Below are 24,312 nucleotides of genomic sequence, written 5' to 3'. Positions count from 1 at the left end.
TCAACTTTTAGATAATAAGAAGTCCTTTTTGGTTCAGACCAAATCTGTCAAAGAGAGAGGCACTTTGCCTGTCCCCCAACTGTCATCTTCCCTATCCACCTTCCAGTGTCTACAATCTCAGAAAATTACCCAGAACAATCAGAGCAGGAATGCAACATCAGCCCCATGCAATGAGACACAATTTCTAGATAATCAGTAACTGGGGTTCTAAAGAAAGCAACTTCCTAATGTCCTTGGCAAGTAGTAATAGCTGCTTCATTATTAGGATACTGTCTGCTTGTTCAGAGCATGGCTCATGGCCAATGAACCACAAATATTTGTTGACTAAATCAATAATTCTGTGACTGAGTCAGTTGCAAAATCAAAAATAATAAAGACTTAGGAATAAATTAAGCAAAAGAAGTATAAAACTTATACTCTGATTATAAATTATTGTTGAAAGAAATTTTAAAATACCTACATAAATGGAGAGGCATCCCACGTCCATGAATTGGACTTAGTATTATGGCCATACTCTCCAAGTTGATCTACATATTCAATGCAATACCTATCAAAATCCTAGGTGGCATCTTTGCAGAAACTGACAAACTGATCCTAAAAATTATATGAAAATGTAAGGGACCCAAAATAGCCAAAACAATCTTGAAAAACAACAAAGATTCACACTTCCCAATTTCAGAACTTACTACAAAGCTACAGTAATCAAAACAGTGTGATACCGGCATGAAGACAGACCTATAGATCAATGGAATAGAATTGGGAGTCCAGAAATAAACCCATACATATATGTGAATTGACTTTTGACAAGATGTCATGGTATAATAAAAAATAAATATTTGGTCTTTGTCCCCATTTCCTGGCACAGACAGAACTCCTAATAACCTCTGGAATTCATAGTCTTTTGTATGCTAATGAGATGGCTCAAGGTGTGGTGAGAGGTACTTGGGGGGTTAAATAGCTTCAGCATGGGGACTAGTCACAAGAAGTTCAATCATCAAAAAAAAAAAAAAAGGTTAATCATCAATGGTCAATGAGTTAATCAATTATTCCTGTGTAATGAAACCTCCATAAAACCCCCTAAATGACAGAGTTCAAAGAGCTTTCAGGTTGGTGAACCTACTGATGTGCTACAAAGGTGGCAGAGAGGGCGTGAAAACTCTGTGCCACCTCCCTCCCTCTCATACCTCACCCCTTGTATTTCTTCCATTTCGCCGTTACTGAGTTGTATCCTTTATAACACATGGGTAAAAGTAAGTATTTTCCTGATTTCTGTGAGTCATTCTAATGAGTTATCAAACCTGAAAAGGGGGTTGTAGGAACTCCCACAGTTATAGCCAGTCAGTCAGAGGTACAGATCATCCCTAGAACTTGTAACTGGTCTGAAGTGGAGACAGTTTTGTGGAACTGAGTCCTTAACCAGTGGGATCTGCACTAACTCTGGAAGTTAGTATCGGAATTGAATTGTTGGACACTCAGTTGTGTCGGAGAATTAGAAAATTGGATGTTGGCGTCAGAAGTGGTGTCAGAAAAAAAAGATATCACAGAAACCAATGCAATCCAATGAGGAAAGAACAGTCTTTTCAACAAATGGTGCTGGGATAACTGGCTATGCACACAAGAATGAAGTTGGATCCCTACCTCACACCACATACAAAAATTAACTCAAAATTGATCAAAGATTTAAATGTAAGAGTTAAAATTATAACATTCTTAGAAGAAAACATAGGTATGAATCTTTATGAACTTGGATTAGAAAATAGTTTATTATATATGACACCAGAACTACATGCTAAAAAAGAAAAAATACACATTCTAGACTTCATCAAAATTAAAAACTTTTCTGCTTCAGTGAATACCATCAAGAGAGTGAAAAGACAACCCAAAGAATGGGAGAAAAATTTTGCAAATCAAGTATCTGATAAAGGTCTTATATCTAGAATAAATAAGGAACTCCTACAACTTAACAATAAAAAGAAAATAATTTTTTAAAAGATTTATTTATTTATTAGAAAGAAAGAGAGCATGTGGGGGGGCAGAGGGAGAGAGAGTCTTAAGCAGACTCCCCACTGAGCACAGAGCCCCACGAAGGCTCAATCTCACGACACTGAGATCACGACCCCCGAAACCAAGAGCCAGGTGCTTAACAGATTGCGCCATCCAGGAGCCCTGACAAATAATAATTTTTTAAAAAATGGGCAAAGGATACGAATAGGCAACCCTCCAAAGAAGATATTCAATTAACGTACATGAGAAACCATTCCTACATGCTCATGCCTGCATATGAACGCTGCAGGTGATTACCTAAACCCTCAGTTACTTTTTGCCCTCCAGCCCTATGTCTCTGTCTGGTTTTCTCCCTCTAGATGTCCCACAGACGTAAACTTAACACTTCAAACCCAAACTCTCAAAAATGAAACTCATTTTTTTTCTGGTTTTCTCTCCCCATAGTCCCAGCATCCAAGCAGGGATCAAGTTAGATAGTTTGCCATCATTTGCTATTTTTTTCTCTTCCTCAAGACCTAATGCAATCAATCATCAAGTCTAAATAAGTGTGTCTCCTATCTCTCAGTCCCCGCTGCTGCTCCCTCAGTTCTCTACCGTATTGACAGGACAGCACCCTGACCAGCCCTGTGCCTCTGGACAGACCTCACTGTCTTGTCTTCAGCTGCAGCCCAGTGCCTAACAAGAGACCTGGCACGGAGCTGGCAATCATTAAATATTAGCTGAATAAATGGCCAAATAAAATGGGAAAGAAAAATAGAATATTAGAAGCTCTGATATGATGATAAAGTGGGCTTGACATTAATATTCACCAAATTAATGGGACAAATATTAAAGACGAAACATCAAATGGGTAATGGAATCATATAAATAGTAAGCAACCTGAGAAGTCATAAAGAAGCAAATTATGTTGGACAAACATAAATTATGGTGAAAAATGCATCAGATACTTATTCATTTGATATTTTGAATTATTTTTGTCACATTGTGTTATGAAAACATCCTTGTAAAATTGGGGTAAATTGACCAACCTGAACATATATGGCATGAAAAGAGACATGAATAATGGAAATAGCAGGAAATATGCAAAGAGAAGTTTCCAGGAAATCATTGCCCTTCTGTGTGATAAGCTTTAAAACCTATACAAGTCATTAAACCATTAATAATCCATAGCAAGGATTTTTAAATTGAAATATTTTATTCCTCAGGGTACCTGTGTGGCTCAGTCAGTTTAGCGTCTGCCTTCGGCTCAGGTCATGATCTCAGGGTCCAGAGATCAAGCCTCACACTGGGCTCCCTGCTCAGCGGGGAGTCTGCTTCTCCCTCTCCCTCTGTCCCTCCCCCAGCTCATGCTGGCTCTCTCTCTCTCTCTCTCTCAAATAAATAAATAAATAAAATCTTTTAAAAAGAGAAATATTTTATTCCTCATGTATCAACAGTCATGAAAGCAAGAAAATTCTCTGCGCCTCCCCTATTTTCTACTTTAGCCTGAGATTATGATGAGACAAGACTAATCTAAAATATTTGACTTCATTAAAAGAAGAAGAAAAGAACCTTGGCTCTGTAACAAATGTTGAATTAAATGGAGATACTCACCCAAAACCTATAGCCACCCAGTAGTTTCTGACTCCCTGATGGGGCCCTACCATAGGCAGAATGTCAGGAGAATAGGTGATAGGGCCATTGACAATATTGATGATGTCAGCCTTTTTCAAGACTGGAACCATTTCCATGGCAGCTTCAACATGTTCCATGATTCGGTCAAGATCAGACTCAAAGAGCTCCTTTCCAAACCCTGAAGAGACATACCATTGTGGTCAGGATGCCGCAGCTGCCCTGACATTAGTTTAAAGTGACTTAAATCTGAATCAGCTTATATTTAAAGAAGGTCTTTGGGAAGTCTAAATTTAATATTCACTATCAACAGATAGGTTCCCATCACATTACTGAGAACAATAATGTTATTTTTGTTGAAACGATAAAATCATGAAAGTTAACCCCTTTTATTAGTAATAAGTTTAAATCTAGGTATATTAACAGTTTTCAACATTTAATCCAATCATAATTTTAAAAAAACAAACAATGATTGGTTTGTCAAGAGAGAGCTTTTACCCTTCAATTAACCATTAAAGTCTGCTCTATCCTCCCAGGTAAGGCCAAATGGGAGCTTACAAAGTTATGTCAGAACACAGGGGATAAACAGAAAACGACTCCAGGGTCTAGGATAATGGATTCCAGATGCCTTTCAGCTCTCAGCAGAGAAAGAAGGGCCTGGAGGCCTCCTTCCTCAAGCTTGCTCCCCCAGGTATGCAGTTCTAGAATTCTGAGAAAAGAGTCAGGGTCTTGGAACACAATCTTTTTCTCAGTCCTCAAAGGTACTGTGACTGAAGGCAGTGCCACAGATGAGCTTCTGAAAGAACTTCTCCACCAATACTGGGAGCTTTCCCACAAAGCAGCCAGCCAGCTTCTGTTCCTCCTGTGAACTGTGCGTTGGGTCGGTTGCATGGAGGCCTGCAGACCACTAGGCTTGGACCAGGACGTGCACGCACCCAAGGCCAGCTAACACCCTGGCTCTCCCTCCAACTAGAATTATTTAAATATTTGTTCAACACTTATGTGGAAGGGAGGCTGCCAGCATGAGGGAAGAGCAGAAAGGAAGGCTCTCAGGTGGTGATGAGCCCTCGCTCTGAGATCAGGAGCTACTCCACACAGGCCCAAATGTGCAGAGCCCACACAAGACAAAAGCCCTCAGCTAGCTGGAGCTGGCCGAACTTCTGTGGAAGGCAGCTGAGTGATCATCTGTTGTCACATGGGCATAGGTGTATTGAGGAGTAGGAGAGAGGTTCATTCCCAACCCAAGTATAATTATCAAAAGTATAATTCTAGAAAGTACAATTTCCTCCATTTTTTTATACCCCTTATTTCAGAGTCCCAATGAGATTTTAGCACTTTCTATAGATTGTTTTAATTGGTTACTTCCTTACATAACCTCCATCTTTAATCTAGCTCTGTAGAAATGTTTCATGAAAAACAAAAACAGGTCCATCTCCCTTACAGAACTTGAAAGAGAAACTATAGTTCCTCCTGGTTTAGCATAGGGCTCTTCTAATCCATTTATGTAGTAGGGGAGGACTTCAGTTTGCAGGTCAACCTATCCTGCTCTGTGAGGCCCTCTGAGGCTTTCATTCTTAGCAGGCTGGAAACCCTGTCTCTGAAACCTGCCATGTTTCCATGTTTCCAACTGTCAAAACACAATAACAACCATATCCAAATCTGGAAACTAGACCAAACAGGTAGGGGATTGAGGAAAAAGGGGGGAGGCAGGAGGTTGGTGTGGGAAGGCAAAAATGACCTGAAGCCTTCCAAACCAGCAGAAGATACGTTTCTTCAATTTCAGTCACCAACTGCCTCTTTTCTCTTTCCTCAACTTCCTGCTGTGTTTGTTCAAAAGGGCATGAGAACAGAGCTTACCTCAGACTACTCACCTCCAGTCCCAGGTATCCAGTAGTCTCATACCATGGTGTCATCTGATTCTACAGCCAGCCCCCAGCCACAGAGAAGACAAAACATATGTGCCTGACCTGCACCCACTTGCGTTTATGGAACCCACCTGGAGGGACTCCATCGGTGACCCATGCGTCCTGCACTTTCATTTTCTCCTGACTTTCGTATGGACCAAACAAAAGCCCATCCCTTTCCTGTCGGAGATAATAGGATCCTTCCAGGTCACGGAGCACTGGCAGTTCTCGTTTCAAAGCTTTCACTTCAGGTATAGTCGATGTAACAACATATTGGTGCTGGACTGGAATGAGAGGATGTTCTAGTCCCACCATCTTACCTACTTCACGAGCCCAAAGTCCTTAAAGAAAAAAAATCATTTTAAATATTAGCACATATGTAAATGTACCACATCTGACACTGATATGGCAATTTCCTTTAAAATAAAACATTTAGAAGACTTTTTTTTTCATGGCAAAGTCAAAAGAACGTCATAATGACTTTAAATTTTTTGTCATTGCAAAACTGTGGGGGAAGAGAAGTGTTCTACCCTGCCCCAGCGTTTTAAAGATATCTATAATCCAAGGGAACTCCATTCCTGAAAAAGCATTTGCCCATAAGCAGAGGCAGGCAGGAAGATGACAACAAAAACAAATTTACTTGAAGGGAAAAATAAACAACCCAAATACATAAAATGTACAAATGTTGATAAGAAAGACAGTAATGGACTGACTCTATTCCTGAAAGAGAGTTGATCAAGCAGTGAGGGGCCCTGTGTAATCAAATTGTGCATAGGAAAGCCCTGAAAGTCAGTCCCTCCATCCTCTAGGCCCTCCTCTCCTCAAGTTACTGATGCCTAAGATTCTACAAATACAGAATTGTACTGTTAACTTAAAATTTGAAAACGTATATACTTCGGGAGAGAGAGCACAGTAACTTTTATCCGTTATTGTAGAAGTTTAGTTAGAATACATTTGTAAGATCCTTTCTTGCAAAAGGCATGAAGGAACCAGGAGTCCAGAGCAGCAGGGCTGAGGAGCCATAGCAAAGAGGAAAGGGCTCAGAAGCAGGTGGGGGTTCCTGTATGAGAATGGATCTCACTTCACAGCATGTGCTGGGACTGGCTTACTGCTGGGGATGAATGTTATTTTTACCTTTGCAAAAGAAGGAACCAAACTGTGGCTGAAAGTATCCTTGATTCTCCCCCAGGTGACTCTTCAGTATACAGATATGGACCTAAAGTCCAGAGAAGGAAAGAGATATGCCCAAGGTCCCACTGGGAGCCCTGGAATCATCACTTCTTATTGGTTTTCTTGCTATGGAAAGACTTTTTTTTTTTTTAATCTAAGACATCTCTACTTGCATAAAGGTATTTCAGAATCTAGAATGATTATATGGCAGGGAAGTGATGTCACGTGACCCATCAGTGGATTATTTGGCGGGGGGTGGGGTGGGGGAGAGGTTCTGTTTGTTTGTTCGCTTCATAATAATTTTGAGTAATCATTCAAATGATTACAGAATCTTATTCAAGTTATTTCTTTGGAGGTTGCACTCTTAATTTTTAACTATTTCTGTTTCTGCTTTTTTAGGAATCTACTAAGGAGTTCTGGAGCCTCTGTCATTATGAGGTTCAGAGTTAGATACAGAATTATCAACTATCAATCAGTCTGGGAACCCAGATTTTGTACTCTTATGTGTCCAAATTTATTTCTATTCAACTATCTAAACATCATCCTTGTGTTCTGTTGTTTTGTTCTGGCCTAACGGCTAAACTGACCGTCCTTGTTTAAAGTCTCAGAAATGGATATCTATCTGCAAACCAAATATCATACTTGTGGGCATTAGAGTCCCTTACTGGTCTTTTAATAATTTACAGATTTAATTTATTTTTGTTAGTAAGAAGATGTGAATTTCCAATGTCAGGATTTTGTAGGAAAATACAGGAAAGCCATATATTCTAGTTATATGCAACTATAGAAGATTTAAAATATAAAAAACAAAACATTTAGCCTGGCAATTCAAACCACGATGGTATCCTCAGTACACTTGTTTCAATTAAAAACATAAATTGAAGAAAATAAATTCTGTCCTATTCAAACATATTTATGAATTTCTGAGTCTAATTGCTTGCTTATTAATGCACTTGATCATTAAAATATAGTGGAAACATATGCATAAGTAGTCTAGAGCTATAGGATTTCAAACTCTGTAACAAGCTCTATGCTGTTCTACCCTACGGTGGTGGTGTTTGCTGGCATTTTCTTCCTCTATATGTCAAGGAAGTTAACCTAAATCTGGCAGCATGACACTTCAACTCTTGCTACATCCCCCACCCACCAAGTTCAAAGGGCAGAGAGACAAATATGGAAGAACCACTAAAATCTACCACTATGACCTGAGAAACAACTGAAGGGTCAATAACAGTGTTATTGGAAATGGCATCCATTTTTTTTAATGCAATAATTAACAGAAATGGACTTAAAATGAGGAGTGAAGGTTCATGGACAAGTTTACTTGTATAAGATGGTTTAAATGGTGACGATGATGGTTTATACAGTGACATTCTTTGAAGCAGAGTATCAGGCAAAATTAAACAATTCTTTTTTGGCTGAACCCCGGGCTTCCTGTTGGCATGATCCAATCATATTTCTGATTTACCATGTTAGGAAAATTCCTAAGTAAGGTTTACAAAGTTATTTCAGGCTTAATGAGTCAATTAGCAATGAAGTCAGGAGAAAATACTCTTCACCATGCAGAGAAAAAGCTTACGTCACAATAAATAGCTTCTGTTTATGCCCCTGAGCTACACATTAGGCAGGGTAGAATGAAGCAAATTTTAAAAGCTTCAGGTAGCAAAGGCAAGGTAGTCTATTTTATCCCAAGATGCTAGGAGTGTCTGAAACTGGTTTTCAGCTCTCCTTGCTCACGAATAAGGTTACTACATTCTCTCTCCGGGACGAACATCTAGGTAGTACTGTGTCTCTAAAGATGTTTTGCAGACATCTGAGGCAGACAGCACAGCAGCTGGAATACTTATTTAAAATACAGCTCTGAGGGCACCTGGGTGGCTCAGTCGGTTAAGCATCTGCCTTTGGCTCACGTCATGAGCCCAGGGTGCTGGGATCGTCCCGCATCAGGATCCCTGCTCAGCAGGGAGTCTGCTTCTCCCTCTGTCTCTGCCTGCCATTCCCCCTGCTTGTGCTCTCTCTCTGTGTCAAATAAATAAAATCTTTAAAAAATAAATAAAATAAAATAAAATATAATAACATACATCTCTGAGTCCCCACTCAGACCACTTCAGTTAGAATCTTTCTGAAGTCTCGGAAACGGCCCGTGGCAGTTCTTACATGCATTAGCTTGAGAACCAAATGCCACAGCAGAATGGGTGCTGTATGTCTAGAAAGCAAGTGAAAGGAGGTGGGTAATCTTAAAGACTGCACCAAGAAGTTACAGTAAATTGATGCTAGTTTTCCAGGGATGGGGGTCAGGTCAAGGGGTGGCGAGGGCACGGATAGACTTTCAAAGAAATAATTATAATCATAATTATTATACGTAATTTTTTAGTGCTTACTATGTGGTACTGGTTCTGTTCTGCGTGCTCTATATTATTAGCTCCTTTACTGATCATAACAACTTCTTGAGATGGGCACTATTATCTCCATTTTACAAAGGAGTAATGTGTCCAGGTCATGGGGTTGGCAATACATGTGTCTCCAGGCCAGAGAGCCCCACTGCCCTGGACTGTGCTGGAGACACATTAGCAAACAGACACACTTTTTACATCTAGACTTTCCTTGTCATGAATATCCTGACGATTCAGCTGCCTTCTGCTATGACGTCATATAAAGAAACTCCTAGCAGGTTATGGTTCAATTGAGTAGATAATAGTGGTATTTATATCTTTTCTTTGGGGTCACATTTCCAAGTCTATATCCTGGTTATTTTAATTAGATTTCAGAGCTGGCCTGAAGGCCTTGCCTGAATTTGTGAGACATCTTGGTCTCACTGAGAAACTCTGGGGTACATTCCATCAGCCACGCATTCTCAAATCATGTTAGCACAATGCCTTCCGCTGATGGCTGCTTTGTTCATAAAACCGATCTCTGTTACCTTCAACTCTAGATGTGGGCATGCCTAAACCTTTGCCCTCAGTTACTGAGGCTTACCTTTGGGGAGCTTTTATACTTTAATAAACTTTTTTTGAAAACAGACTTACAAATAATTAAATACACACCTCTCTACACCGTCCACGGACTATAAATATGCAATTAGTTAGATTTCCTCCAGTAACTTCTACTCAGTGGAAGAGAAGAGGTGGAGGAAGAAAAGAAAAACTGAACACTGAGACAGCATGGTTCTTCACACAGTTTTCAAGAAGGAGCTGCCTGGATTACCAAGAACTGAGGATGGGAAAGGGAGTCGATGTGGCTGGGTCAAAAGCTTCAGGAGCAAAGGACAAAGAAGGACATCCTGGAGAACAATCCCAGGAATTCAGTTCCATGTAGTGGTAAATGCAGGGCCACACCATCAATCTAATTCCAGGGATTTGTTTTCCCAGGCCAGCGCCAGAAAAGCTGTTTTCCAGAACCTCTTGCCATTGCCATCCCCTCCCCCAATCACACCACAAGATTTCATAGCTGCATAGAAAACTTCATCTGGTAACTCACTGTTTAGGTGAGATCTCCTTGAGAATTATTCTATCTTTACCATCAGTGATTCTTTATTCCTCACAGTAAAGAAAAAATTTATTACAGTGGTAATGAATTATGTAAATCAAAGCTTACCATTTTTGGAAAATGATAAATAAATGTGTTAAATAAGTCCTTCTACATTATTTCTCAAAGTATCAGTTGGGAGTGGTTGCCTGATACACTATGTTGAGAGAAATGGTGGAGCATGCCCAAGCCCATCTGAAATGAGTGCAGTGATCAATTAGTGATGTCTGCCTGGGTGCTGGAATGGAGGTCAGAGTGTGTTTGTTTAGTTTGTTTAGTTTGCTATCACTCTAAAAACAGTCCAGTGTTTTTAGGGAATAAACCTGTCAGGCCATAAATTTGTAAGATTAGAAAGAGTCCTTAGTACATGGGGAAAAAAAAGATGAATGATTTCATTATCTTAGATCTTCTAACAGAATTTAGATCACTGGTGCCTAACGATGGTGATGGAGGGGGTCACAGATAGGGATTAGGGGGGTGAATGGTGAGGTTCAAAAGCAAAGCAATGTTTTATGCCTTGGCTTTTATTTTTTAGACAAGTCCTTTTACATAATTTTGAATTTCAAATGATATTGAAGAAAGCATGAGATTTTCATGCTTTTCAAATGAGGTGCATGGATTAGAAAAACTCAGAAATATTATTTTAGACTCTTAAATATTGAAGACATGACTTTTCTAGAACCACTAAGTGTTTTGTTAAAAACAAAATAACATCAATCAAAAGTTACAATTTAGAGGAAAGAACTTAAGGGTCCATGTTTCTGACCTGTTTTCACAGCATATCATTTGACTTGACAAATAATAAGGATTGTTTTCATTTTATAATTTAAGCAATGACTCAAAGAGCAGACCACAAGAAAATCAGTTACCGCCTCCTGCTTACTTTGGGTTTTAGATTAACCACTATGAACCACAGGTAAATACAAATTATTAGCCCAGTTTAGACTGCATAAGCATTTTCATTTGTACAAGAACTCACTTTTGTATGTGTGATAGTTGAAAATGACTTCACAGGTAAATGACCTGTTAGAAATTGTATTAACTCAGGAGTCAAAAGACCCAGGTCCAAGTCCTGGCTCCAACATAACTGTGTCGCCAAGTAACATGACCTTTCTGGACCTTGGTTTCCACAATGGAAAATGAGTGGCTTGTCAGATTATCTCAAATATCCCTTTCAACCTCACTACTCTGAGTCTAAGTTGTAACAGAGCAACATAAAAAAAAAAAAAAGGTTATGAAATACATTTAATAATGTTCTGAAAGGAAAAGGGTAAAACATTTTTTTAAGATCTTATTTATTTATTTAAGAGAGAGAGCATGAGCGGGGTAAGGGGCAGAGGGAGAAGCAGGCTCCCTGCTGAGCAGAGGAGCCCGATGCAGGGCTCCATCCCAGAACTCCAGGATCATGACCTGAACCAAAGGCAGCTGCTGAACCGACTGAGCCACCCACATGCCCCAGGGGTAAAAATTTTTGACTGGAGTCAACCAATCAGAAATGGGTGGGAGAGAACACAAATGATTAAATCTGCCCCCAAAAGCAAACTGAGAACAAACAGGGTGCTCACAAATTTGCACACGAGACGTTGATTATTAGTATAAAGAAAGAGTGGACATAGAAGGGGAAAAGCAGCATCATTAACAAAACATGATCTGGGGTAGAAAACAGGATGGAGAAGAACACCAGCTTTCTATGCGTAACCAAGGGCAGAGTGGCATCACACGCCAAAAACAAAGTGATAGAGGGAGGGCTTTGTAGCTTAGGAACAGACAAAATGTTCACCTTGGGAACATTACAGTGTTTCCCAACAATGCGCATAGTGTAAAACATTACTCTATGGCCACATGTCTTAAAACTTTGCCACTTGAAAAAACCCACTAATTAAAAAAAAAAATATATATATATATATATATATATATAATTATACATATGTATGATGCTTACCTGCAGCATTCACAATTCTATTCGCTCTCATAGATCCCTGTGGCGTTTCAACATCCCATGTTCCATCTGACCTGGGTTTCAGAGAAGTCACCGGGGCAGGATATTTTAAAAGAGCACCATATTTCCTAGCCCCAGCAGCTAGGGCCATAGTTAGAGAGTAAGGATCAATGTGACCATCTCCAGGATTATACAGTCCAGCTAAAATCTAAATTAATCATAAAAGAGTCAGTATTTAAACAAAAACACATCCATTATTCAGTGTAACTATATCCTGCCAGGAAATGTTCAGTAAAACTGGACCTTAAAAGTGCAATCACGGCTTCCGATCGATTGGTCTGTACTTCTTTTTCCTTTATCAAAGCTCAGGCAGGGGCAGGACTCACAGTGAGTGTTAAGTAGATAAGCTATTTGATAGAGGCTTGCAACTGTCTCCAACATCCATTCTCTCCCCTGCCCCCCATACTGATGGAAACTGAATGTTTATTTAGACACACAGCCACTAGGAACAACTTCCAATAGTTGGCAGTTATTAGTTCCAACTGTTAGCTAGAAGTATTACTAAGTTTTGGTCAGTGAAATACAAATGGAAGTGTCATGTGGCAGCTTTCATGAATCGTTTTTTAGGAACCACTGGCATGGGGCACCTAGGTGGCTCAGTCAGTGAAGCGTTTCACTCTTGATCTCAGCTGAGGTCTTGATCTCAGGGTCTTGAGTTCAAGCCCCGAGTTGGACTCCACACAGGGCATGAAGCCTACTTAAAAAGCAAAACAAAACAAAACCACTGGCATATGCCCTTTGTCCCTTCTTTTTTGCCCTTCCTCCCTCCTATTGTCTGGAATGCAGACATGATGGCTGGAGCTCTAGCTGTTGCCATCTTGGACTAAGAACAGAAGAGTCACACCCTAGGAATGACAGAACAATGATCTAGAAGGCAATGGGGGTTCCTGAAATCTTCATGGAAAATAGCCACCACTCAAATCCTTACTGCCTAAATGAAAGAGAAACTTCTATCGTGTTTAAGCATTATCATTTTGGTTTCTGACATTTGCATTCAATCTAATACTAATTGATCGATTATTTATATTTTATTGTTCAATACTATTAACAACTTCACATGTTAAATGTATATAGGTGTCAGGGAAATGTATACTTGACTTAGTCATTTAACAACTAATGCTTGAATACCTGTGTTGCGCTAGGACATCAGGCTAGGTACCATGGGGAAACAAAGAAGTATGACAGTCTGATGAACCAAGATGATAGAGGGAACACTGTGCAGTATTATAGTTAGGTCTCATTCATTCAATAGAAACCTACTGAGCACCAAATGCAAGCAAGGAGCTTTTGTCAAATGTCTTCTGCATCTGTTGAAATGATTATGTGTTTTGTCCTTTATTCTATTAATGTGGCACATTACATTGATTTTCAAATCTTATTTTTTTTAAGATTTTATTTACTTATTTGTCAGAGAGAGACAGAGACAGAGAGAGCACAAGCAGGGGGAGCACTAGGCAGAGGGAGAAGCAGGCTCTCTGCTGAGCAGAGGGCTGATGTAGGGCTCAATCCCAGGACCCTGAGATCATGATCTGAGCTGAAGGCAGGCGCTTAACTGACTCAGCCTCCCAGGCACCCCAGATTTTCAGATGTTAAGTCATCCTGGCATAAATTCCACTTGGTCATACTGCATTATCCTTATATGTTGCTAAATTCAGTTTGCTAGTTAAGGATTTTTGCACCAATATTCACAAGGGATACCTGTCTTTCTTTTCTTGTGATGTCTTTCTCTAGTTTTGGTATCAGGGCAATACTGGCCTCATAGAATAAGTTGGGAAGTGTTCTCTTCTATTTTTGGAAAAGTTTGTGAAGGATCAGTATTAATTCTTCTTTAAATGTCTGGTAGAATTTACCAGCGAAGCCATCTGGGCCCAGTCTTTTCTTTGTGGGCAGCTTTTGATTACTAATCCAACCTCTTGTCACAGTTTTAGTGCAAGAGGCTTGTTTTGATTTTAATGGAATTCATATTATTGTAGACTTCTAAATGTCACGTTGGTATTTTATAATGGATATGTCCTCATTGCAGTAATCCGGTATCTATTTGATTTGGCACCCTACCCCCAGCTCCAGAGAATACTCTTCCCACATATCTCCATTGCCTAATATCTTTGAGAAAACTCTGTGACGGCGAGGACTTCCAGCAAAGCATTCCAAGAGTAACATATAAACAGATAATAAGCACAGCTTTACAGCAATGGAATTTCAATGCAGACAGTGCAACAGCAGTCTGCCACCACATTGTCATCACACAAAACTACGGACAAGAGAAGGCCAGCAGCCTATAGACTCACGAGGGCAAACAACCCGAGCACCCAGATCAATGATACGAGGTGCTGCCTCAGTTTAGTTCAGATAACAGCAGTAGTCACTAGGGAGGAACATAAGCCCCCTGCTTCTCCCACCAGCACCACCTGGTGGTGTGTTTGAGTATGCATACAAAGGAGTCCCGAGAGCTGGCTTCAAGCCTCTGCTCCAGCTCTTTCTAGCCAGGTGAACTTGAGTCCATTATGTAACTATCTAAACTGCAATTTCCTGTGTAGTAATAATACATATTGCATAATATTATTGTGAAAATTAAATAAAATTATGCATATAAAGGGCCTAGCATAGTACCTGGTATGTAAATTTGTGCTGTAGTGTTGTATAGTGTTAGCCATTCTTATTCTTTGAATGGGATTATTGCCTAGCCAAAAAAACAAAACAAACAAAAAAACCCACTGAATTCCCAAGTGGGTTTTCTCAGCCAAATGTGGTTAAAACTAGATCAATACTTGATAGAGAGCCTGTTGGAAGTACAGTTAAGAGCTGCATGGTCTTTGTGGAGCAATATAGCATGGCACTTCTAAATTTGATTTTTTAAAAAAGTTTTAATGAGACAGCCTTTCTATATACATATTTATCACACCAGGTAATTATTTTCTCTGTAGTTCTCAAACAGAAGTTTATGTATGGAAAACCCTAGATCTGGGGGACACAGTAACAGAAAGGCATTGAAAATGCCTCCTCAGTTGTCACAGGTGGAAAACTAATAAAATTTTTTCATTATGCGTTTATATTTCATTCAGCATACATAATAGCCCACCTTGTTTCATACCCAGATTCCAGCATTAATCATCTGATTTCGCCATTCAAAATGTGTGCACAGAGTTTTCCTACCTTTAACAGGCTTCTTAAAGTAACTTTTTCTAATCCTAATTCAAGTCAACAAATGGTGAAAACACCCTTAAGATAAATACCTTATTCATGTTGAGTAAAGGGAACATCTCTTGAATTTTTTCAGGCCCAATAATATACTGTTCTGTTGCATGCCAGCCAGTCCGAGTCATCTGGTATTTAAATTCATCGACCCTTACAGGAGTTGTGGCAATTCTGATGCTACCTGGCTGATGGAATCCCACCACCTGTGACAATCATGCCAACAAAAACACATAAATAAATCATTTTTTGGCATTCATACATGGTTCTTCTTCAGCACAATGAAAATGCGAGCATACAGAAAAGAGATTTACTCTGCAGTGCAAGAGACAACTATATAAAATCTTTCCATCTTACAAAAAGACATTCACTCAGCAACTACTTATCCCTGGCTCCTCTGTGTCCGACACTACAGTAAGCCCCAGAGATGCTGTAATGAACAGGGAGCAAAGAGCCTGCCTGCATGCCGCTTACAGTCTGAGGGTGAAGGCAGACAGCCGCAAGCATAATTACAATAGCAGGGCACAGTGTTCATGTAAGAGTAAAAGAAAACCACGTGAAAAAGAGAAAGACAAAGGATTCGAGGAAGGAATATAAAGAATCAGAATGTTGCAGTGATGAGCTGAAGTGTGAATGGGAATAAATACTTATTTGACATTTATTGAAGTCCTTCAGTTGGCCAAGGACTCGGCTAGGCACTGGGTCACAGAGGTAAAAGATGGATTCCTTGCCCCCAAGTTTCTCATAGTCCCTAGGAAGTCCAACCAGTAAAGTAACTACCACGACAGAGAGAGAGAGAGATTTGTGTTATAAGAATGTTATATGTTGGGGCACCTGGGTGGTTCAGTCGCTTAAGCGTCTGTCTTCAGCTCAGGTCATGATTGCAGAGTCCTGGGATCGAGCCCCATGTGTGGCTCTCTGCTCAGCTGAGAGCCTCCTTCTCCCTCTCTCTCTGCCTGCTGCTCCCCTTGCTTCTGTGTTCTCTCTCTCTCTCTCTGTGTCAAATAAATAAATAAAATCTTCAAAGAGAAAAATAATGTTATATGTTGTTAGAACCAAGACGTGTGCCCTCAGCTGGCCTCACTGGTGGATGGGGAAAGTCAAGGACAGCTTCTCAAAGGGGGTGACCTCGGGGAAGGGTGGAGGGTGAATACTGAGATGGGGTCCGAGAAGATGTTGTTTCAGGCAGAGAGCCCAGCACATTCCAGAAATAAATGTAATTAAGAATAGCTGAAGCATATGAGCACAGCTAAGAGTGGGAAGAGAAAATGTTGGAAAGCAGGCAAGGCTCTGCTGGGGAAGACCCTCCTCCTTTGGTCTCTGGCCTACAAACTGTGGGGAGCCCTTTGATAGTTTCAGGCAAGGAAAACAGTAAGAAAAATTTAAGTAAACTTCCATCTTAGCCTATGGATAGTTTTTACTTGCCATTTTATTTTGAGAGCACTAATAAGTATGAGAAGAGATAAAAATAAAAGTGAGGGGCTTTTAGTGAAGTACTTCTCAGAACTGTGTGACAACCTGGTAAGGACTGCTGTCAGATCCTTTGTAATCCAGTTGCTGAAATGCTCTGATTTCTTAGTTTCTAGATATAGCAACTTTTGAAAGCTGCTTTTTATCCTTTCCTTATTTAAAAAAAAATCAAGAAGAGGGTTTGGTTATATGGGAAATGTACTTCAAGAAATTAAATGGATAGTAAAGCAAACTCAGGGTTTTTACCTTAAATACCCATTAGATTTCTCTACCATGCCAAACATTTCACATACCATTAATGTCACTACACACAGCTTTAATGAGGCTATGTCAAAGTTCTTCAGAAATCCTACATATTTCTGAGAAATGGACCTAAAGACAATTTCAAGTTAAATGCATTTACCTGTCCAGTTTCTTCTTCCAATTTCTCATAAAGTTTGATGCTAGCATAGTGTATCTTCTTCAAGTTTATTCCGGGATGAAAGTAAGTTGTTAAACCTGCCTTAAAAGTGGAAGGAAAGAAACTACTAAATAAAAAGTAATAATAATAATATTCTCTAAATTTTTTTCTATTTGAGTAGAGTTGACACACAATGTTACATTAGTTTCAGGCATACAACACAGGGACTCAACAACTCTATGTTTTGTCATGTTCATCACAAGTGCGTCTACCCTCTGTCACCGTACAACACTATTACAATACCGCTGACTGTATTCCCTATGCTGAACTTTTTTTTTTTTTTAAAGATTTTATTTATTTATTTAACACAGATAGAGACAGCCAGCGAGAGAGGGAACACAAGCAGGGGGAGTGGGAGAGGAAGAAGCAGGCTCATAGCGGAGAAGTCTGATGTGGGGCTCGATCCCATAACGCTGGGATCACGCCCTGAGCCGAAGGCAGACGCTTAACCGCTGTGCCACCCAGGCACCCCCCTATGCTGAACTTTTTATCCCCATCTCTTATTCCATAATCTGGAAGCTTGTATCTCTCACTCTCTTTTGCCCCTTTTGCCTATCCCCCCCCCCCAATTCCCCTCCTCTCTGGCAACCATCAGTTTGTTCTTTGTATTTATGGATCTGTTTCTACTTTTTGTTTATTAATTTGTTTCATTTTCTAGATTCCACATATAAGTGAAACCATATGTTATCTGTCTCTCTCCATCTGACGTATTTCACTTAGTATAATACCCTCTAGGTCCATTCATGTTGTCACAAATGGCAAGATCTCATCCTTTTTTGTGGCCGCTTAATATTCCATTGTATAAATATACCACTCTTCTTTATCCATTTATCTGGGTTGCTTCCATATCTTGGCTATTGCAAATAATGCTGCGATAAACACAGGGGTGCATATCTTTCCAAATTAGTGGGTTTTTTCCCTTTGGATAAATACCCAGGAGTGGAATTATTGGATCATATAATATTTCCATTTTTAATATTTTGAGGACCCCCCCATACTGTTTTCTATAGTGGCTGCACCAATTTACATTCCCTCCAACAATGCACAAGGGTTCCTTTTTATCCACATTCCTGCCAACAACATGCTCTAAGTTTTAGTAGTTTATCTGTTAAGCAATAATTTATTACTGGCAAGGATCTGAGAAGCACCAGCCATTCTTTTGGGATGAGAACACATCAGCTCCAGTTTGAGCATAGCTGGGCATGAGACTCATGGCAGAGTTATGAGAAGCAATCTGAACCATGTAGGTAACATGAAGTCAGTCAATGAATGTATAATTTAAGTCTCTAAAAGTTACTAAGGAAAGAGTGTTTGTAGGTTCATAAATGGGATAATTTAGATGAGAAGTTTAGGAATGTATGCTGTTAGGAGGAATATGGGAGTGAGGGGGCATACAACGTGGACCCAAACCAGCAAATCATGTGTTTCCGTAAGGAGAAGGAGCATGGACTAGCAAAATTTTCCTTGACCCAATCCCCACCATTCTCTTAAATGGAACAGCCCTCCTGTTCTCTTTCCTAAAATTTCAAAATTCAAGAATTGGAAAATCCTGAGAACTAGAGCCTGGCTAATTGGTGAACAGACCTTTGTTGAAGCCTACCCTATCTGATGAACACATAGATTGTACCTCACAAATATTTGCTGAATAAACACTTATTAATTACTCTCACAAAAAATATCTAAATAGTAGCATGCCAAAGCCGCTTTTACTAACTCGGGCAGATGCAACGTAGTATCCAAAAAAAGAATCCTAAGCAATTATATGAAGCAGCTTCTCTAAATTAAGTATCTGGGGCCCCATTTTGCAGCTAATTTATCCTGGAAAGCTCATCAGAACACAATCTGTTCAAAATAAAATCTGTTTGGGAGGATTTATAAGGTTCTTCTGTGATAGTCATAGGTATTTGGTTCTCCCAAACTCAAAAGCACCCCATTTAAAGTTCATCGATCATCCTTTATGGACCAGAACCCTAGGGCTTCTATCAAGTACTTGTTGAAGCATTTGGACACATGCACAGCTTTTTTTTTTTTTTTTTTTTTTAATCCTCGCAGGGCTTAGACGTGCGCTCATAGCCAAGCCCCATTCTAATGGAAGTACAAGTCAGGCTCTTTCACCTTCAAATATCCCACTCTCCTCTACAAGCTTAGTATCTAGCATGCATATGAGCTTTTCTAGAGCAATAATGGAGAATCCCTAGCCTTCAGGTATCTGCTAGGTATGTCTTCCATATATCTCCCATCAGTCGAAAAAAATGATATTCATAAACCCTGGTGTAGGGCTCCATTCACCATTTACTCAAGATCCTCTGAGCTTAACCTGGGGTAAACCAGACCACCAGAAAATTGTATATCTGCACTATATCAATCCTCTTCCCCTCTCCAGAAAGCTATTTTCATAGAATTATGAATTAATAATCCTTCATCTGAAAAAGTCACATGGGTTCGTTTTTGTAAAATTGTTATTCTAGACATTTAGCCCAATGAACTTTGTTTAGGGAACACTGTGTTTCTGTTCTAGGCTTCAGCAAGGATATATTAAATGGGAATTTTGAAGGAGAAAACATTGTTTTGTTTTGTTTTGTTTTGTTTTTTTAAGATTTTATTTACTTATTTGAGAGACAGAGAACACAAGTCAGGGAGGGGCAGAGGGAGAGGGACAAGCAGACTCCCTGCTGAGCCAGGAGCCGATGCTGGACTCGATCCCAGGACCCTGAGATCATGACCTGAGCTGAAGTCAGATGCTTAACTGACTGAGCCACTCAGGTGCCCCGAAAACATTGTTCTTATCCTTCAAGATTTTGTAGCCTGACTGAAGTCATGAAACTTTCATATATGAACCAATGAAATCAAGAGCATATAATTAAGTGCCAGAGCATGTAGAGAAAGCCATGAGAACTTAGAGAAAAGGCGTCTGGGTGCACAGTAAGCCTCCAACTCTTGTTAAGCCGCCAACTCTTGATTTCAGTTCAGGTCAGGATCTCAGGATCATGGGATTGAGCCCCAAGTCGGGCTCCACGCTCAGCGTGGAATCTTCTTCTTTCCCTCTCTTTTTCTCTCCTTCTGATCCTCTCCCCCCTCTAAAATAAGTAAACAAATCTTTTTAAAAAGAACTAAGAGAAGATGCTAGAATGGTCACAAGTCTACAAGGAGGACAGGAAGGGGCCTACCTTTGATTTGAGGAGAGAAAATTAAAGTCAGAAGAGAAGATAAAAGGAGGAAGATGAAACAGAGACAAGAATAATCATTAAGAACTATAACTCTTTGAATAAAATCAGAATTATGAATCCTTGTTGATTAAATGAATAAATAAATACACAAAGAAACAGGGAGAAGAAAAAGCTCTTCCTTACAGTCGGCTAACAATGAATGAGTAGGGAAGGAATGATGGCATTAGAAAAATCACCAATTGTCACTAAAGCTAGTGATGCTCTATCCCTTTAATAATCATGCCCTCTCTTTCATGAACTTCTACAACCTCAAAAAGCCCAGTGACTAACCTCAAGTCATTACATAACCCAAAGGCTCCACACACTCATAGCCAATAAAAAAATGTAAGCACACCCACTAAAATACATGGATTTCTTTATTCTAACATGACATATGAATACGCATTACTATAGCAAGAGATCATAAAACATACAAAAACAACTTGAAATGAATTAAGTATTTTAAATCATTTTTATGTTGTGTATTGTGTAGAAAAGCTTTTGAATTTTTAAATTTTACTTATGTAAAAAAGCTTTTGAGTTTTTAAAGTTTATTATATGGAAGAGCTTTTGAACAGTCAACAGATTTATTAATATTTTAACAAAGCTATGTGAGTAACATGCTTTATTACTGACATATATATAGGATTAGCCTTGGTAAAACGGCAGCTTGAAGGCCTAATCCCAGGTTTGTTTTATTCTGAGACTGGTTTGAATGGCTATGCTAACAGAACCTCGCTGTCAATGATACAAAGGTCTGAGTGGGACAAGGGCACTTTCTTGACTGTACTCTGTGCATCGTGACCCCACTTCCTCTGACCCCGTCACCACCTACACAAACGTTTCTGTTGAAACTTGACTATTCATGTTTCATACTCTCTTGTCCATCAGTTGTTGGTATAAGCTAATTGGAAGTCCTTGCATTTTTATATCTTGAATAAATGCATACAAATCCCACTGAAACGCATCCTTTGGAAAAATTTTAGATGCATTAAAAATTTATCTCATATATATATATAAGATATATATATGAGTTTTTGTAGATGACACATATCATTTTTGGCCAGAAAAATCTAATAATGATGCCAACATTTCTAAACATCGCTTTTCAAAATGCTCTCTTCCCAACAGGACTATTTTGCAAAAAGCAGTTATCTCTCCGTTGTAATATCATCTTTTACTTTGAAAGGATAGATTGCATTTATTATTTTTCTATGTGTATCTGCTATGGCGGAAATGACTAGCAGCCATTCGCATCACTACAAAGGTCACTAAACTTAGGACACTTGTCTTTTGGTAAAAGAAAAATTTCGTTTCAGAATCCTTTCAATTATATGAGATGTGGTACAACATTTTCAAGTTCATTCCCTCTTCCTTTCAACACAAACTGTATTATTTAAAGCCCTGTTTCTATAAAATTCATCACAACAATGATCTTCTATAGCATGTGACCTGCGTTATGTCATGGTAGACTAAAGACAAAAGAAAGTATGGGGCCGCCTCCTTTGTGGTGTGCCAAACTTCCTTTTAGTCAAGCTTGGAGTCGTACCCAGTATATCACCCGCATCACAAGTGAAGGCTATTTATAAAGACCAGTAAAGCTTAATTTCTTTGTTACATTTTTAGATGAAAATGAATAGAAAGTTCTAATCTTGTCTTCCTACACCCCAAATGGATCATTGTGCATCTTTAGATCTTTAGTTCTCAGGACATTCAGTTCTCCAGAACATTCACTCTGACACCATCCCCGGGGCTGCCTCTCCTGGGAGCTCCATCCTCTCCCCTTTCCCTCCATCCTTCATGAAATGTTCTATGTAGGTAGTACTGGCACCTGCTGACAAAGCAGTCTTGTTAAAATGTAGCAAAACTTCAGGATTTGGGGATTTGTGACTCCAATTTTAATATTCATTTGCAAGCTGTGCCTTCCTCCCTAAGTACTTGATTCCTGCACTTTACAGATATGTTTAACCTTGAGCACATGTTATACTTCAATGAGACTGCCTGGATTTTTGTAGTCTGCCCCTTTAGCTGGCTCCCCAGCCTTCCACATTCTCAAATCTGCTCTAAATACTTCTCCAAGTTAAAAATTCTGAATATGTGGCAGTTCTTCATGTTGCTTTTTCGTTTATTCCCAGGGGGTCAAATAATCTGGCTCCCGATGAGTGAGTCCATCTTGAGCTCACACTGCCCGGGTCTCTCTTTCTAAACTGTATAGTATAACACCTTGTGCACGAAGCAGGAACGTGCCTTTCCTGCTTACCCTGGCATCTCTCTGGTTAAGGGGAAATTACTTTGCACGGTTAACATTTAACAAGAAGCTATCATCTTAAGAACTTTGCCCACTTTTCTTGAAAAAACTTAGGTTAAGAGTATGTTGCTCTTTTGTTTTTTCATTCATGGGATGTCTAAGAAGTAATAATGCAGGGAATCCAGTAATCTATTTCCAAAATGGAGGCCACATCGAATCAATCAAATATAAATGAGCAAAGCTGTAATTAAAATACTAAAACGTATGCCCTCCTTAATAATCAGGAAGTATTAAAAGGGTGTAACCCTCTCTCTCAGGATATCTTCACTTGCCTAAATTTCCCCCTGCCTGGACAGCCTCACCACACCCTCGCTCACTTCTTCCTGGGCTCTGCTAAGGTGTTATCTCCTCCAAGCAGCTTCCTGACTCCTCCGTCCCATTGTTCTTCATCCCCTTACCCCTCCTTACTCTTCTTCATGGCACGGATTACTCTCAAGCATTGCCTGTGTGTTCTCTGTCTGCTGCACCAGAATGTGGCTCTCTGAAGCCAGGCATTCGTTTTTCACTGCTGTGTCCCCACCTCCTGGAACAGGGCTGGCCTGACCCAATATAGGCTCTCAGTGAATACTGTTGAAAGGGTGAGTGAATGTCCACTAAGGAGAAGTTATAGAAGAGCTACAGGAGAAATGCAGGCTTCCTTCTGCGTGATAACATGATGCCTACCTAGAAAGTCTAGTTCAGGGAGGGGAGAAGAGCTTGGAGTATTGGAGGCTTCCCAGACCCCTCTCTCCAGGTAGGAGGAAGCGAGCTGAGGGACAACTGAGGAAACAAGAGCCAATGTGCCTGTAAAGGCTCTGAAAGGATACTTGAGGAGGACCAGGTGCCTGCACCTCCCACTCAGACTGAGGGATGAGGGGACTGGAAGGAAGGAGACAGGGGAGAGGAGCTGAGCTTGGTCTGACTTTTCTAGAAGCCTCCATCCAGTCCATGGGTGAGGTCTGACTATGAGACCACTGGGGATGCTGGGGCCAACTGGGCCTAAATCTGGGCTGCGCTCTCCCCCAATCTCAAAAGAAGACAGGCAGCCCTTTCAGTGCTTGACACCCCCAAACCTAGAGGGGGTCCAAGATTCAAAAGTCTCTAAAAAGCACTGTTTCCTCTAGTCTTAGCAGAGGGAAACTAAAGACAGAAAGGGAGGAGAAGCAGTGGCTAACACTGCCCAACTCTTTCTCCAAAAGAATTTTGTACTAATAGTCACAAAAACTTCCTCTCATCCTCAGCGAACTTCAGAAATCATTGGGATGGCATACTGGTATGAGAGCAGTGTCAACCACTTCATTTACCTGAGCAACTTTCCATTTCAGCCCAATTACTGTGTAGCATGGGAACAATTATGTGTATCATTAAATGCGTCCAACAGACTGGGCTGTGTGTCTATTTAGCACAACATAAAAGCAGTGTCACATGTTCCCAGTCCTCATAGTTCTCAGCTCATGAAGCCAAGTTGTCAATCCACAGTGCAG

General features: G+C 40.0%; 1 protein-coding gene across 3 annotated transcripts in view; it reads right to left on the bottom strand.

Annotated features, from left to right (window-relative positions):
* Positions 1 to 24,312, bottom strand: part of DMGDH (dimethylglycine dehydrogenase) — a 65,029-nt gene that overhangs the window by 36,096 nt on the left and 4,621 nt on the right. For all 3 annotated transcript variants that reach the window (XM_045796406.2, XM_087862043.1, XM_045796405.2), the window contains exons 3-7: positions 17,279 to 17,377; positions 15,447 to 15,611; positions 12,157 to 12,361; positions 5,612 to 5,860; positions 3,598 to 3,796 (exon numbers count right to left, since the gene is read on the bottom strand). In XM_045796406.2, coding sequence (XP_045652362.1) covers positions 3,598 to 3,796; positions 5,612 to 5,860; positions 12,157 to 12,361; positions 15,447 to 15,611; positions 17,279 to 17,377 — 917 coding nt within the window. The remainder of the gene's footprint in view (positions 1 to 3,597; positions 3,797 to 5,611; positions 5,861 to 12,156; positions 12,362 to 15,446; positions 15,612 to 17,278; positions 17,378 to 24,312) is intronic.

The sequence above is a fragment of the Ursus americanus genome, chromosome 5 (genome assembly GCF_024610735.1).
Source record: "Ursus americanus isolate L20-20 chromosome 5, mUrsAme1.1.p, whole genome shotgun sequence".
Lineage (NCBI taxonomy): Eukaryota > Metazoa > Chordata > Mammalia > Carnivora > Ursidae > Ursus > Ursus americanus.
This window is presented reverse-complemented; position numbering and strand designations above follow the sequence as displayed.